The sequence below is a fragment of the Apus apus genome, chromosome 9 (assembly GCF_020740795.1).
Source record: "Apus apus isolate bApuApu2 chromosome 9, bApuApu2.pri.cur, whole genome shotgun sequence".
NCBI classification, from domain to species: Eukaryota; Metazoa; Chordata; class Aves; order Apodiformes; family Apodidae; genus Apus; species Apus apus.
Window position 1 is genome coordinate 14,027,604 of NC_067290.1, and position 13,543 is coordinate 14,041,146.

General features: G+C 38.8%; 1 protein-coding gene across 5 annotated transcripts in view; it reads right to left on the reverse strand.

The window, feature by feature from the left end:
* LOC127388110 (6-phosphofructo-2-kinase/fructose-2,6-bisphosphatase 4) overlaps positions 1–13,543 on the reverse strand; it is a 50,704-nt gene that overhangs the window by 19,778 nt on the left and 17,383 nt on the right. For all 5 annotated transcript variants that reach the window (XM_051627165.1, XM_051627164.1, XM_051627166.1 and 2 more), the window contains exons 2-5: positions 6,641–6,757; positions 2,951–3,047; positions 489–555; positions 253–327 (exon numbers count right to left, since the gene is read on the reverse strand). In XM_051627165.1, coding sequence (XP_051483125.1) covers positions 253–327; positions 489–555; positions 2,951–3,047; positions 6,641–6,752 — 351 coding nt within the window. In that variant the 5' untranslated portion in view covers positions 6,753–6,757. The remainder of the gene's footprint in view (positions 1–252; positions 328–488; positions 556–2,950; positions 3,048–6,640; positions 6,758–13,543) is intronic.

The following is a 13,543-nucleotide window of genomic DNA, read 5'->3' on the forward strand; positions in this document are numbered from 1 at the left end:
AGAAGTGAGACCATGGCATGAAAGAGATTAGCTCCAAACATTAGTACAAACATTCAAGTCAAGACAAATTAGGATGGGTGACTTTTAATCACAAACAATGCTTAAGAGCACAAAATGCTCTATTGACTAAATATCTAGGAAGGATGTGTCTTATGTTGGTGCACTTCCTAACTAGGAGTACAGATAAGGGCAAAACTATCGCTATCCTACTTGTCTAGGGATTGGCTCAGAAATCCTTGGCTTTTGACTCACCTTGTATCCATTTTCTTCACCAAATTTGTAAATAGTTTCTCTACGTTCTCGAGTAGTATTTGTAGCATCAAAGACCTAGGAATAATTAGGGGGGGATTCAGAAAGCATGATAGCCTGTGTTAGTAACAAAAGAATGGTTCAAAGCCCCTCAATGTGCACATTCACACACATTCAGCATTCACACACTGTTTTGTAGGGAAGCTCAAGAATGAATGTGTCTTCAACAAGAAACTTACAGCCACGTGCCCGTTCTCTTCACTGAGGTACTGTCGGACGTCGTTCAGCGCTGCTAAGGCACACTGTCTTGAAAGTGAGAGAGAGAAAAACTCCTCAAACACCAGTTAAAGTCGTTGTACTATGCACTTTTCATTGCCATCAAAGTGCCCAGCAAATGTCTGATAATTTTTCTCAGAAACACATTTTTAATCAGCCACACCCATGAAACATGAGAAAACACAACAGAGGTTAACCAAGTTCTATTAAAGAAACAAGTTCTATTAAAGAAACATAATCCTGGCCATCTGCCTAAAAACAGACCAGTGAACTTTGCTGACCAGGGTAAACTTTCTAAAGGAACAACACTGAACCATTCCTGCAACTGTATTCTTTTCCTAATTACATATTCATAGATAGATTTCTTAATTAGATTCTCAAAGAGGGAAAAAATTAAATCAACTTCAGGCTTTTACCTGGTGAATAGACACCTCTTTTTCAGCAACCTACTTCTTCTCTTTTGAACTATTGTGTAAAAAATGCTTATGTAAAAAAATCAGTTAAAAGAGAGAGAGTAAAACAAAGCTAGCACCAAGTATTAGTGACAGAGGTGAAAATAACACCTCATTGCAGTCACCAACCCAAAACAATTAGTACTGAAGGCTGCTGAGGACACAAACACCTAAAATCCCACTCCTACATACTTTACACTTGTGTTAAATCTGGACAAGAATCAAGTCATTTGCAACCTTTTTATTCGCCCAGGATTAGTATTATCTTCAAAGTCCTTTATAATTTCTAACACATAAATAATACTAGAGGGCAACACTAACATTGTGCATAACTTACTCATTAGCAGAACAAAGCCCCATTTATTTCCAATAAGTAGTCTTTTTGCAGTTCCAACATAAAAACTTAGTCATTTCAACAGCCTTTCTATGCTTTACTGCTCTACTTCGACTTCCAGACTGAAATGTCTAACTCTTCTCTTACATTTACCATATTCTGCAAGCACAGCTTTATCTTCAAAGAAAACGAAGGCTTTTCAATCCTGACAGTATTTCCACATTAGCATGGTTAATAGATGTCAGGAGCTGAGATTCAATCAGCCAAAGCTTCACTAAATAAATATAAACACTCTTTACTCATTGCTAACTAGGCAGATCAGTTCACACAGCTCATTTCGTATTATATTCTCCACCATTAAGTCTAAGAGGTGACACAGAAGCACATTAAAAGGTTTGGCTCCACGCCTGTAAGGCTAATGCACCTCATATCTACTCTTCACTCCCAAGGGATTAGAAGATTCTTATGCAAGTTCCTCTCCTCTGACATTAGCAATGTTCAACTACTGCTGAAGGGGAAAGGGAAGACAGAGAGGACAAGCAGAGGGACAGCCACAAAACGAAGTCCAGAAAGCAGAGAAGTTCAGGCACTCCCGATGCATGAAAAAAGAACCATATTTTAAGTGAAAATACCTTCCTCTGAAGCAGTTAAGAACAAAATACTCTGTATTTTAAGTAGCCTAAAAAACCTGCATTTTCCATTCCTCTAAAATTTCTGTTCCTACTCACTTCATACTGCAGAGTCTTAAAATGTTTTCCTGAACGCACTAAAAAAAACACCACACTGGATGCAGAAGAAAATCAAAAGATCTTCCAATTTGATCATCTGTAAGAAAGAGGCAGCTCCCTCTTGCTCTGACCTTGTTTTCATCTACCCCTTAAAGTTCTTTCCATTAAAGCCTCTTTCCAGGCAAGAGGGGAATCTTGAGTGCTTCATCTGGGCACAGATGATCACACCAGTGCTCACCTTGCTTTGCACGGAAAACATGGCAGTTTTTGAGGGAGTGCACTGATTGCATGAAGCACCTGCATGGTGTCCAAAAGGACAATTTCAGGGAGAGAATAATAGTGTTTCATTCCCACTCATTTGAAAGAATAATGACAAATACTTTCAAAGTACTGCTGGTAAAAAATTCCAGTATATGAAGCAAAAAGAAAAGCAGCTATGTGGTCTTTTTTTCTTATGATCCACACAAAAGCTCTGAAATGGCATTTTAAGAACTAGGCAGTAGGAGTCCCATCTATCAGCTGATACCTTACAAAAAGGTAAGAAAAAACCCTCTATTTGTTAAAACTACTTTGAGTGAAAATATCCTGGAATATCTGCAGGAATAGAATCAGTCACAGCCTACTGAAAGGTGAAAAGGTATCAAGTTTAAGTATTTATCTTCTCTGCACTTTTGATGTTTGATTTGAAGCAATTAAGAAAAAAACAAAATACCCCAAATTTTACCCAGGCTAAACAAATCACTTTTCCACCTCCTCTAGAATTTCTTTTCCTTGTCATTTCATACTGCAGTTTCTTAAGGGTCTTCTTGAACATAGAAAAATGTAACTTCAAGCAGTCTCTAAGAGCAAATGACAAAGGGTACCATTTTCATACAATTAGTATCATGTAGCCAAACACATTCAAAACTTACTTCCTGATTTTCAAGCCTTCTTCATTGTCAGGCAAGAAGAATTCAAAAGATTTATACTTTTTCACCAAATCCCGACGATACTGACCCACATTAAATTCTGCCAAGAAGAAAACAGTATTAGTGGGGACTAATGGTATTCCTGCGAAAAGGACAAACGTTATGACAGCTTTGAAACCAAACTACCTGCAAGGGTAAAATATTTTAGCAGGTACTAAGTCATCACGCTACTTTTTGTGTTCTGGGGGATTTGTTTGTTTTTAAATACAAAGACAACATGAAATCATGGAAATGGCAAAAGAACATTTGGGCTGTAGGTCTTCAATGGAGTCACTTGGCTACATTGCTATGCCTCTGTCTGCTAGTCTGCTTGAACAAAGAAACTTCTCCTCCTTCTCTGGGTGGCTGGAAGTCTATTTTGGTAGTCTACAAAGGTCTACTAATAATCTAGCTTTTTCTTTTATCTGTCTGTGTAGTGAAACAATACTCTGATAGCACCTCCCAAAACTTTCAGCTCTTATTTAAGCAAGGAAGAGTTCTAAATAGGGCTAAACAATCTTGGTTTTGATAAACAAAACTTAAAATTCAAGTTATGGAAAAATTTTTTCAGCAGCCTGCTCAAATACTTCTGTTATTTAAGGATCAGTAGATAATATTTCATAATCCCTGTTCCATTTATGTTAAAAAATGCTTAAATCATAAAACTAACTAACTAAATAGAATGTGTATAAGTATTAAACATAATCCAACTGTAATCTCTTTACTGTGGTCAAAGAAAACTATCCCTTATCTGGGCAAAGGTCTATGGCCATATACATGTCATAATATCTGATATAGGATGAGGCACAGGCAGTTCTGTTTTGCCACACAGAAGGCAATTACGTTGTACCCTAATTAACTTAATTTGAGAGCTCTGAAATTAGGTCTCTGAAGTGCAATTAATGTTTAGCTTGTTTCTGATATATATAGGTTTTTCTCTGCTCAACTGCTAAGCCTTTTTTTTTTTAAGTATTCTGTTTGAGAGGGTGCCAAGGTATAACTACTTGCCAGACTTCATTTCTGGAAAGAGAAAAGAAATAATATACACAATTGCCAAGATGTAATTAAGAATAAAAAGACATAGGATAAAAGAGCTCAACCACCAGCTGCTGTATATAAATTGCTGTTGGGACTGGGGGCAGAAGATAAAGGAATAAATAGTCAAGTTTTGTTTTAATTAAAGAGTGTTGATGTAATTTTTTGTGGTCAACTGTATGACAGGTTACAGCACAATCCAGGTTATTCTCTGATAGGTTTAATGAACACTGGCCCTTACTGGAAAGGTCATTCCTTGTGAAAAAACCACGCAAGAAGTTTAGATGGCCAGTGTTGCCAGGAAATTGCCCTTTAAAAATCAAACTAATGAATTTCCTAACAAAGAACAGATACTTCAAGAGGGTCATGCACAGCAAAGGAAAAAGTGCTATCTAGTGGGACGATCTTTAGCCCTTATTATTAGCATCCATGCCTCTGGAAAAGTTCCACATAGCTAACTGGTATCACAGCTCCACACAGCCAGAACTATTCAAAAAAGCTTCCCAAAGTTTAGTATCTAAAAACCACACTGCAACACAATTCTGTTCAGGCATCTAATTGACCTCATTTCCTTCAAAAAGCTCAGACAAAAAGTCCTTTGTATTTTTAATCATTTCACATTCTAAACGACAGAAGATTTTGGAAGGAATAAAAGAAAACACAGAACTGATGGCTGAAATGAGTCAACTAACATCAACCCTAGGCTATTTACCTCCACTTTCTGTCCTTCAACTATCCAGCTTGCTTTATCTATGCTACGTGAAAAGATGGCATTTATCTCTTCTCTGGTTTACAGAGCCTCATAAGTATAACCATCTGTCTCAGAGACTAGAACACTTGCTATACTAAGCACACACTGATTTTAAAACACTAAAAGCCAAAGAGTAACAGATGTCAGGGCTGCTCAATACGGATCATGCATCGATCCAGGCCCAACCAACTGGAAGAGTTAGACAACGTGTCATCTATTCCTTCCCTCACTGAGGTATTTTAAATTTATTTCAGCTTCAGGAAAATTGCATCCCTGACAACCAAAACAACAGGAAGGGTCTGTGGTTTTCCAAGAAAATCCCAAGTCCCTCTTTCTAACAAAGACAAACCACAACCAGCAACCTAGGATGGAAGGCTGGTTGCACAGCCACAAATGGTCCTAACCCTTTGTTATTAAGCATAAGTGCATGTATTTTATGATGTGCTGCTCACAGTAGGCCATGGAACTTTTCCTGTAATTGAAGCAGACCAACCCTAACTCTTTTACTGTATTTGAGATTTATTCAACCAAACATGAGCCAGATTTGGATGACATCTCGTTGTTGTCCAATACTGTATCTCTGCTTTTCAAAGTTCACACAGTAAAATGCAAGGACATACATACCTATCTACATAAATTTAAGTTATATGTGTAGCTAACATACCAGCCGTTGTATCACATACATTTTATCAGCTGGGATATAGACTAACCTATTTAGACAGTTATTCCACTTCAGCCTAGGGATAAAACTGAAATCCCTAAATATCTGATACTGCTCATCAGAAGGGTTATACTGTGTGAAAACAGTCAAAAATCGAGTGACAGTTTAAATCCTGTAAAGTCTCATACTCAAAGAATGTAATGTATTCTCCATAAGGGTCTCAGCTAAATAAAGCATATTAGACAAGTTTCTAAGAGCTTAGGAAAACACCAACCAAAAAGCTACACCCTAGAATCAAAAAGCAGTTTAAATACAGGCCAGAACTCTTCAGCTTGACATTCTTAAAGCTACTAGGAAATACATCTCTGACTATCCAGCCAAAAGTTTACACTTCAGTATGATCTAATATGTTTAATGTTATTTAAATTATTAACTACTCATAATTATAAAGGTACTGTTACTGCACTAGACACCAAATCACAGAACCCCAAAAACTTCTTCTACAGAGACAGAGAAGGAGGCAGATGGTTGCTCAGAACTTCAGATGGACTTGGGTCTTGTTCACTTGTCAGCCTGGACCCAAAAGATACCACAGGAGCTTGGGAACTAGATAGAACACACAGGTCCTTGGAACAGCCTCTCAGAGCCATCTTTTCCCACTCAAAACACACATATAAAGTCCTTAAGAGAGTGATAACAAGTGGCTGCTTCAGCTCCTTGAGCTCGTAATATTCAAAGCGCTGTAACTCATTCCACAAATGCAGTCAAACAAAGAGTTACACAGAGAAATACACACTGCACAAAGTTCACAGAGAAAAGAAAATGGAGAAGTCAGAACTTTAACCCAGAAGTGCTGAAAGCTCCTTCACTTGTAAACAAGATTCCCTTTCACCCACATAAAGGAAAGGGGAAGAAAAAAAAAAAAAGAAAAAAAAAAGAAGACAGCTGAAGAACCAAAGTGTTAAGGAACAAGGCAAAAAGTTGATTTAGTCACCTGGCAGATCAAGGAGGCAAATGAAGAGTCATTAAATTAATTAACATCTGAAACAGAAGAGAGAACCCGTGTATGCTATTGCTTAAAAACAAGCTAACAAAGTAGAAAGATTTTTAATAGTCAAACTTGGCAAAAAAATTACTTGAAATTAGGTTTATAAAACATCTAACACCTATCCTGTCCCTCTGATGTAAAGAAAAGTCAATCCATCACCTTTTGTAGGCACTCCAATCCAATTTAAATAGCGCGTCAGCTTCTTCGAGATGTAGGTTTTTCCTCTTGCTGGGAGACCCACCATGACAATCAGAGTAGGGCAATTGGTCATACATACTGGAACAGAAAAACAGAAAGCTGGGATTTACCACTGATGTTCCCATAGAGCAAAGGCTGATGTTCTGGTGGAAAATTACAGTCTGTGTGCTCTCTGAGGAAGTGACCAGTAAAGCAGCTCATGCACTGTCCCTCACTATCTCAGGGGGTTCCTCAGGAGTTCGGTGGACCCCACCAAGCTTTGTAAGGTGGTGCTGACTTTTGGAAGGGCAAGTGAGTGGTAGTGAAGCACTGGACATGTGAGTTTGTATACAGGCAGAAAACAAGAAACCTATGTATTTGCATACATATTTTAAGACATACAAAACAATACCAAAAAAAGAGACACTGACATGTACCTCAGTGTACCTCAGTTCAGGGCTTGCACTGAAAGCAGACAGCAAGGTGTACACCATTTTTAGATAATTTTAAAACCTTCAAGATGAGACCTCAACACTGCTCTACCTTTTCCTGCTTTTGAGTGAAACAAGCATGACACAAGCAGCTTTATACATTCTACTGTGACTTGGTGCTCATTATTATTTCTCCTCTAAATATTAACACAAAATTCTCTCATGAAACAGAGCTCGTTTTGACTGTTCTTCAATGATTACAAGGAATAGAGCCGAAGTATTCTACACAATCAAGTACAATAATCTGATATATAGATATATGTAAAGAAATACTCAAAAGGCAAGAGTGTTTAATTTAAAAACCCACTTTGTGAAGTTAAAAGAGTTCTATGTATAAGCTGAAAACCTGGAGGCATTTCCTTTCAAATGACAAGCTTTTGAACATTTTAATGGCACGAAACTATGGATACCTTGCATGAATTTATCACAGCTACAGGGAACTGCCTGAAAAGAAAGAAGATATTAAACTGGTGCAAAGATACCACTGACTCCTTCCATCCCATATTTCAAAGGGAATTAAATTTTTATACAATCCACACATGCATCAGTTTCCTCAGTGCCTTGATAGAAGAGTCAGTTGGCTCCAAGAGACTAAATAATATGCCATAAGGCATAACTAAACTGTTGTACAAAGCATTGTGACTGCTCAAGAGTCCTACACCTTGGACTGAAAAAGTCCCACGCCACAATGTCACTTGCACGAATCTGGCACAGCTACTCCACACAGTAAACCCAACAAAAAAGAACAAAACAGATGTACTCTTAAAACACACATTGAAAAGAAAAAAAGCAAAAAAATTTCCCAAACCCATTAAAATTACACTTTACATGATAGAGAGCAGGCAAAACATTACCTAACCTCAAACCCATGAAAGAGTCACTGCTCCATGCAGTGAAAGTTATAGGGAACTGAATGCAACCAAAACAGATCCATCCAAGCATTCCCATGTCTCTGGAAGAACAGTGACAAAAAGCCCTCAGAGTAAGCTCCTCTGTGCAGGAGCCAATAAACAAAAAGGATAATGATTTCTTGCCCTTTTCTTTTTTGCCCTAGGTTCTGGCCTGTGAACTGCTCTCCAAGAGAAGGAAACAGTCTATTAAGGCCAAAGAGTACAGTGCCTACTAAGCTTTGTTTTAAGGTCAATAGAATAAAATACTGACATGACAAAAATCCCTGAGCCCTTAGAAATTTTAAGAGAAGACAGTGTTCTTCAAAGCCAGTCTGGAAGTGTCTTCATCTGAAATATCAAGCTCGAGTTTTAAACAATTTTCCAGTATAAGCAGTGAAAGAAAAGTTGTAAAAGACAAACCAGGATGTTTACAGTAAGGCTCTGCACACAGCCTCAGGCTCACCTGCTCTGCAAGGAACTGTGCTAACTGTAACAGGCTTTTCTACCCATTCTGGACAGAATTTACCAACTAACATTATACCCGGATCACCTCTTTACCTTTTTTTTTTTTCCCCTTCACCAGGAGTGAGCCATAAAATTTAGCATTCTCAAAGAACATCTGCCTTTCGGTAACATAATGATAACCCAAAACTCTGTTTTGCAAAACTAAGGGCTAGGAAGCTACTGTGAAAAAACCTGCAATCCACTTCACTGGTTGCTTCACAGATGGCACCAGCACTTACCTCTCTAAGAAAAGTCCTACTGCCTACCTCAGTTTGTAACAGGTCTTCTCCCCGAGCAGCAAACAGGATAAACACAACCACAACAATGTGCAAGAGGGGCATTTCCTCCCACTGCCACACTCCTACATCAGTGTTTGAGTCTGGCATCCCTTGCATTTTCATGCAAATTTCCTCAAAGTAAGTACAAAAACTAGCAAAACTGCCTTTATTAGAGCCCTAGGCATACAGTTTAACATGCACACCTAATCTGTTGCTCTGATAACTCTTTGCACAGCTATTTATTTAGTACACAAACATATTATCTGCTGATCCAAATCAATCTGTAATCCTACTCTGATTAGGTGCCAGGCATACTGGGAGCTTTCCCTCTTTAAAGACAGATGCCAGTAAGAGAGATGCCCTGCACACCAAAAGGAGGACCACTGATTCCAATGATTTTAAACACACTGCTTTTACATAATGGCACAGCCCTGTAAGCACCACTGCACAGTACATGGTGCTGCAGCAGGTAGCACCTGCTGGTGCTTGTCTTCAACAAGAGGACAGGAGTTCACAATCTAAAATTTGGGGTGCTAAAAAACATTTGGTGTTCTGGCTGAGATGTGTAGCAGTGGTTGCAGCCTGATACCACTTCCACAAGTGGCACTTCATGACAAGCACACCTATGCATTTGCACGTAGCAGTCAAAGGCACATTTGCTGGCCAAAACAGCTACATGACAGGAAAGCACACAGTGTTCTCAACAGCACACCTAAGACTCAGCACAGCAGTGTCCTGTGTCATTAACAAGGCATAATCTTGCTCATTAGCTCAGTAAAAAAGTCAAGACCAAGACGAAATGCAAAGTTTTGGGGATGTATCAAATATTCAAAAGCTAAAAAAAAAAATAAAAATCTTTCACTGTATCTGACTGAACCACAGCTTTCTCAACAAAATGTTGCCAACAAGTGGGGAGGAAGGTTCTTTCCAATGACAGTATTTAGAATGTCAGTGTCTCAAGACTTAGACCTTCCTTTGAAGAAATGTAAGCAATTTTGACATGAGGAAGTAGACTGATAAAAAAACAAACAAACCACAAGTTCCATACAGCTAACTCCTGAAACAGAATCCTCTTTAGAATTCTCCCAAGAGCACAAGGCTCAGTTCCGCTTTTCACAGCAGCTCACATGAAAAATAATTTGTAGCACAAAAGTAGTTATATAGGCACAAGCTGCAGTGCCAAGGCAGCATTCCCTCAATTCCTTATCACTGGCTTGTCTGGTTTACCTCCAGAAATCTCTTTACACAATCTAGTCTTAAGAAAACAAGCACATTCTTTAATATTGCTTCATGCATGTAACTCCTAAGGGTTTCCAGCAGCCCCAACCTCTGGATGTGCTACCAGCACTAATTTTGCCAGAGGAGCATACACATTCAGAACAGCAAAATAAAACTTACAGGGTTGTATGCCATCGTTTGGTAAAGATGCTCTATGACTTCCCTCCATTTTTTCCTTAAAATAGATGTTTGTAATATATGCACTTAAGATTGCATGTTTATAAACAGCAGCATCAAAATGAAATTTATGTTGCATCCCCTTGCTTAGAGGGAACACACAAAAAAGATGCCCAAAATACCAATCAGTGAAGGAAAATGGCAAAGTGATGAAGTGCTTTAAAATGAAGTACTGCAATTTTAAGCAAAGTCATCATCCTCCCAGTTAAATATGCCTTATATACCCTACACATCAAGTTGCAGCTCAGAGTGAAATGATTACTGTCTGCCCTTCTAAAGTTTGAGACTTAATAGGCAAGGAAAGAAGAAAGTATCTGCTCACTTCTTGCCTCTTAGACTCTATTGTCAAAGAACGTAAGATGCAGAAGGTTATGAAACCAAACAGGGACATTGAACAACCTAGATCAGCTGTGCAGCATTTCATCAACTCTCAAAACTCATATGACATTGTGAAATGAGGGACAAGAGTTGGTATTTTTCAAGTTCACCTACTACCTAACATATTATCATCTGTCCCTTCCTTTCACCCAAAATTAAATTTTGTTTTTTCCTTATCTGTGTTAAATTTAAGTCAACTTTTGAGGTCAGGTGTTTTTTGCATCAAGCTGCTAAGATTAGTCACCTGAAGTTCACAAAGGCTTTTTGCTGTTTCTGTGGCCTTCAACTCAAGGCCCATTTTCTGAAATCACTGTTATTTAAAGGCTCATACATAAATCTTTAGCTGTAATCTGACACAACCATCATCCCAAACAAAGTTTGCCCTACACACTTACCCCTATCACTTATCCAATGTAACTCTTGCTAATCAGATTTTTTCCCTGTTGATCAATGATGACAACTGGTTCCCCTTCTTCATTTCCCACAAGGACAAGTTCCCCCTCCTTCCACTCATCCTCCATTCTCCTATACCTCGAGTCAATCGTCTTCTAATTGGCCTCTCCTCTTCTTATCCAAATTACCAGTTTTTAACATCACTTTGGCACAAGGCATTCAGAATTCATGTTTGTCCTCTAGCCAGCCTTGTGCTCCTAGCAGTTCTGCCATCCACTTGCTCAGAGTTACCTTTTGCCTCCTACAGCTTTGATGCCAACAACTACAAGCCCATAATACGTCCTGATCCTCAGGCTCCAACTGGGTGTTGTCCTTACCTCATTCACGTTCTCCATCTTCAGTTCCCAGGGCTGAGAGTACAAATACACATAAGCAGTGTGAGCTCAAAGGGTACAGTTCTCTACAGCAAAGATAATCTCCATTTGATACTTTTAATTTTTACCTGATGCACATTGACATTGCTGTTACAAACACCAAATAAAAAATATGAGAATGACCAAATTCCAGCAGCTGGGTCTGTTCAGTTTAGAGAAAAGGAGGCTGAGGGGGGATCTCATCAATGCTTATAAATACCTAAAGGGTGGGTGTCAGGAGGATAGGGCCAAACCCTTCTCAGTGACAGAACTAGGGGTCATGGTCACAAACTGGTAAACAAGAGATTTAACCTGAATATAAGAAAATAATTCTTTACTCTGAGGGTAACAGAGCAGTGGAACAAGCAGCCCAGGGAGGTTGCGTCTCCATCCCTGAAGACAGTGAAAACCTGTCTGGATGTGTTCCTGTGTAATCTGCTCTAGGGCATCCTGCTCTAGCAGAGGTGTTGGACTAGATGACCTCCAGAGGTCCCTTCCAATCCCGACCATTCTGTGATTCTGTGAAACAAAAGCTGTTAACTGTAGTAGGGGGAAAAATAACGTTTAACCACAGGATGTTCAGTATTTATCTGTTGCTCTACAAACATCCTCTGCTATGCTTTCAAAAAAACTTTCACTATAGCATACTTGGCTATTTATTTTTATGTCCACGCTTGTAGCTCATTACTTGATTCATGGAGCTTGACGCAATCTGACATCCAATGCCAAGAGTAGCTTAGTGCAACCTTTACAGACAAAACCTTTCACAGAAGACCACAAAAGGTAAGTGGCAGTTATTAACAAAAATGTGCATTTCTACTGCCTTCAAGTCTTCCTTTGGAAAGTCACTCAGAACAGTTATCTTTGGGTTTTGGTCTCATCAGCTGTATAAACTCAGTCTGCTTAGCAGGCTGCCCATGGTCAGAACTCCTTCTTGAAGACCTCCTAATGTACAGACTAAAACAACTAGCTCTTCAAAGCCCCATGACAACTAAACACTGGCACGACTAGACAGGTTTCTTCTTCCTCAGATAATCTCTCTAAAAACAACAAAGACCCTTTGAAGATGGATCTGCCAAGTCCTCAACTGGAAGTGTGCATGATTCTGCTCATCCACCTTCTAGAAAGATAAAGCAAGACTAAAAATAGTGCAGATAAAGGTCAACATGAAGGAGAAAATAAAATTTAAAAAAAAAAAAATAAACAAAAGGAGACTCAAAGAGCTCACCTTGCTTAGCCTAGAAATACGGAAGACATCAGAGTGACTAGCTTCACTGCTTCCACTGGAAATCTACTCTTAAGGACAAGAAATTCACTTCTGGCTTGAGCTTGTATTTTTTGAACACTAAGGTTTAACATTTACCTGTAAAAGCAGAGAACTGGAACTGGTCAACCCAGCACTGCCCCAACTGACCCATCCTGAGCTGCCTGAGCACGGCTTCAGAGCCTGCAGGTCACACTGAACATGGGGTGATGCATCATACATGCAAATCTGAGGATGAAGGACTCTGCAGCCCCCTTGCACAGCAAAGATTACAAAACATTCTCAGTTTGCTGATGGTTTTATGAAGGAAGAGTAAGTTCTGCTACTCTCTAGGCTACCTGTAATTCTCCTGTACCACAAATGACTGTGGACATATGATGGGTTTACTGCTAGCACAAATGCCTGTGAAAGCAGAGGGATTAAAAAAAACAACAAACATTTCCAAATCTGTTTCTAGCAAAAAGGTTTTTCAATTATAAGAGGTCTTGGGCATTAAAAATTACAGAAATCTACAAAACAAATAGTTCTGTGAAATAGTTTTTTAAAGTTAGCTTATAGGCAAGAGAAGCTGAATAATTCTGCCAAAGTTCCATGTGTCACCAGATGACACGTGTCTGATGTGCAATTTTGCTCTTGGGGTTTTGTTTTGGGTTGTTTGTGTTTTAGGGGTTTGGTTTTTTTGTAAAGCACAGTGTGTCAAAGCTATAATAAATGTTATTTTGATTGGAAACGAGACGTCATATTAAGGCCAAAATGAAGCATTCTCCTTGGCGTGTTTACAAACACAATTATATGCACTTTCTGACCCTTTCCTTATTT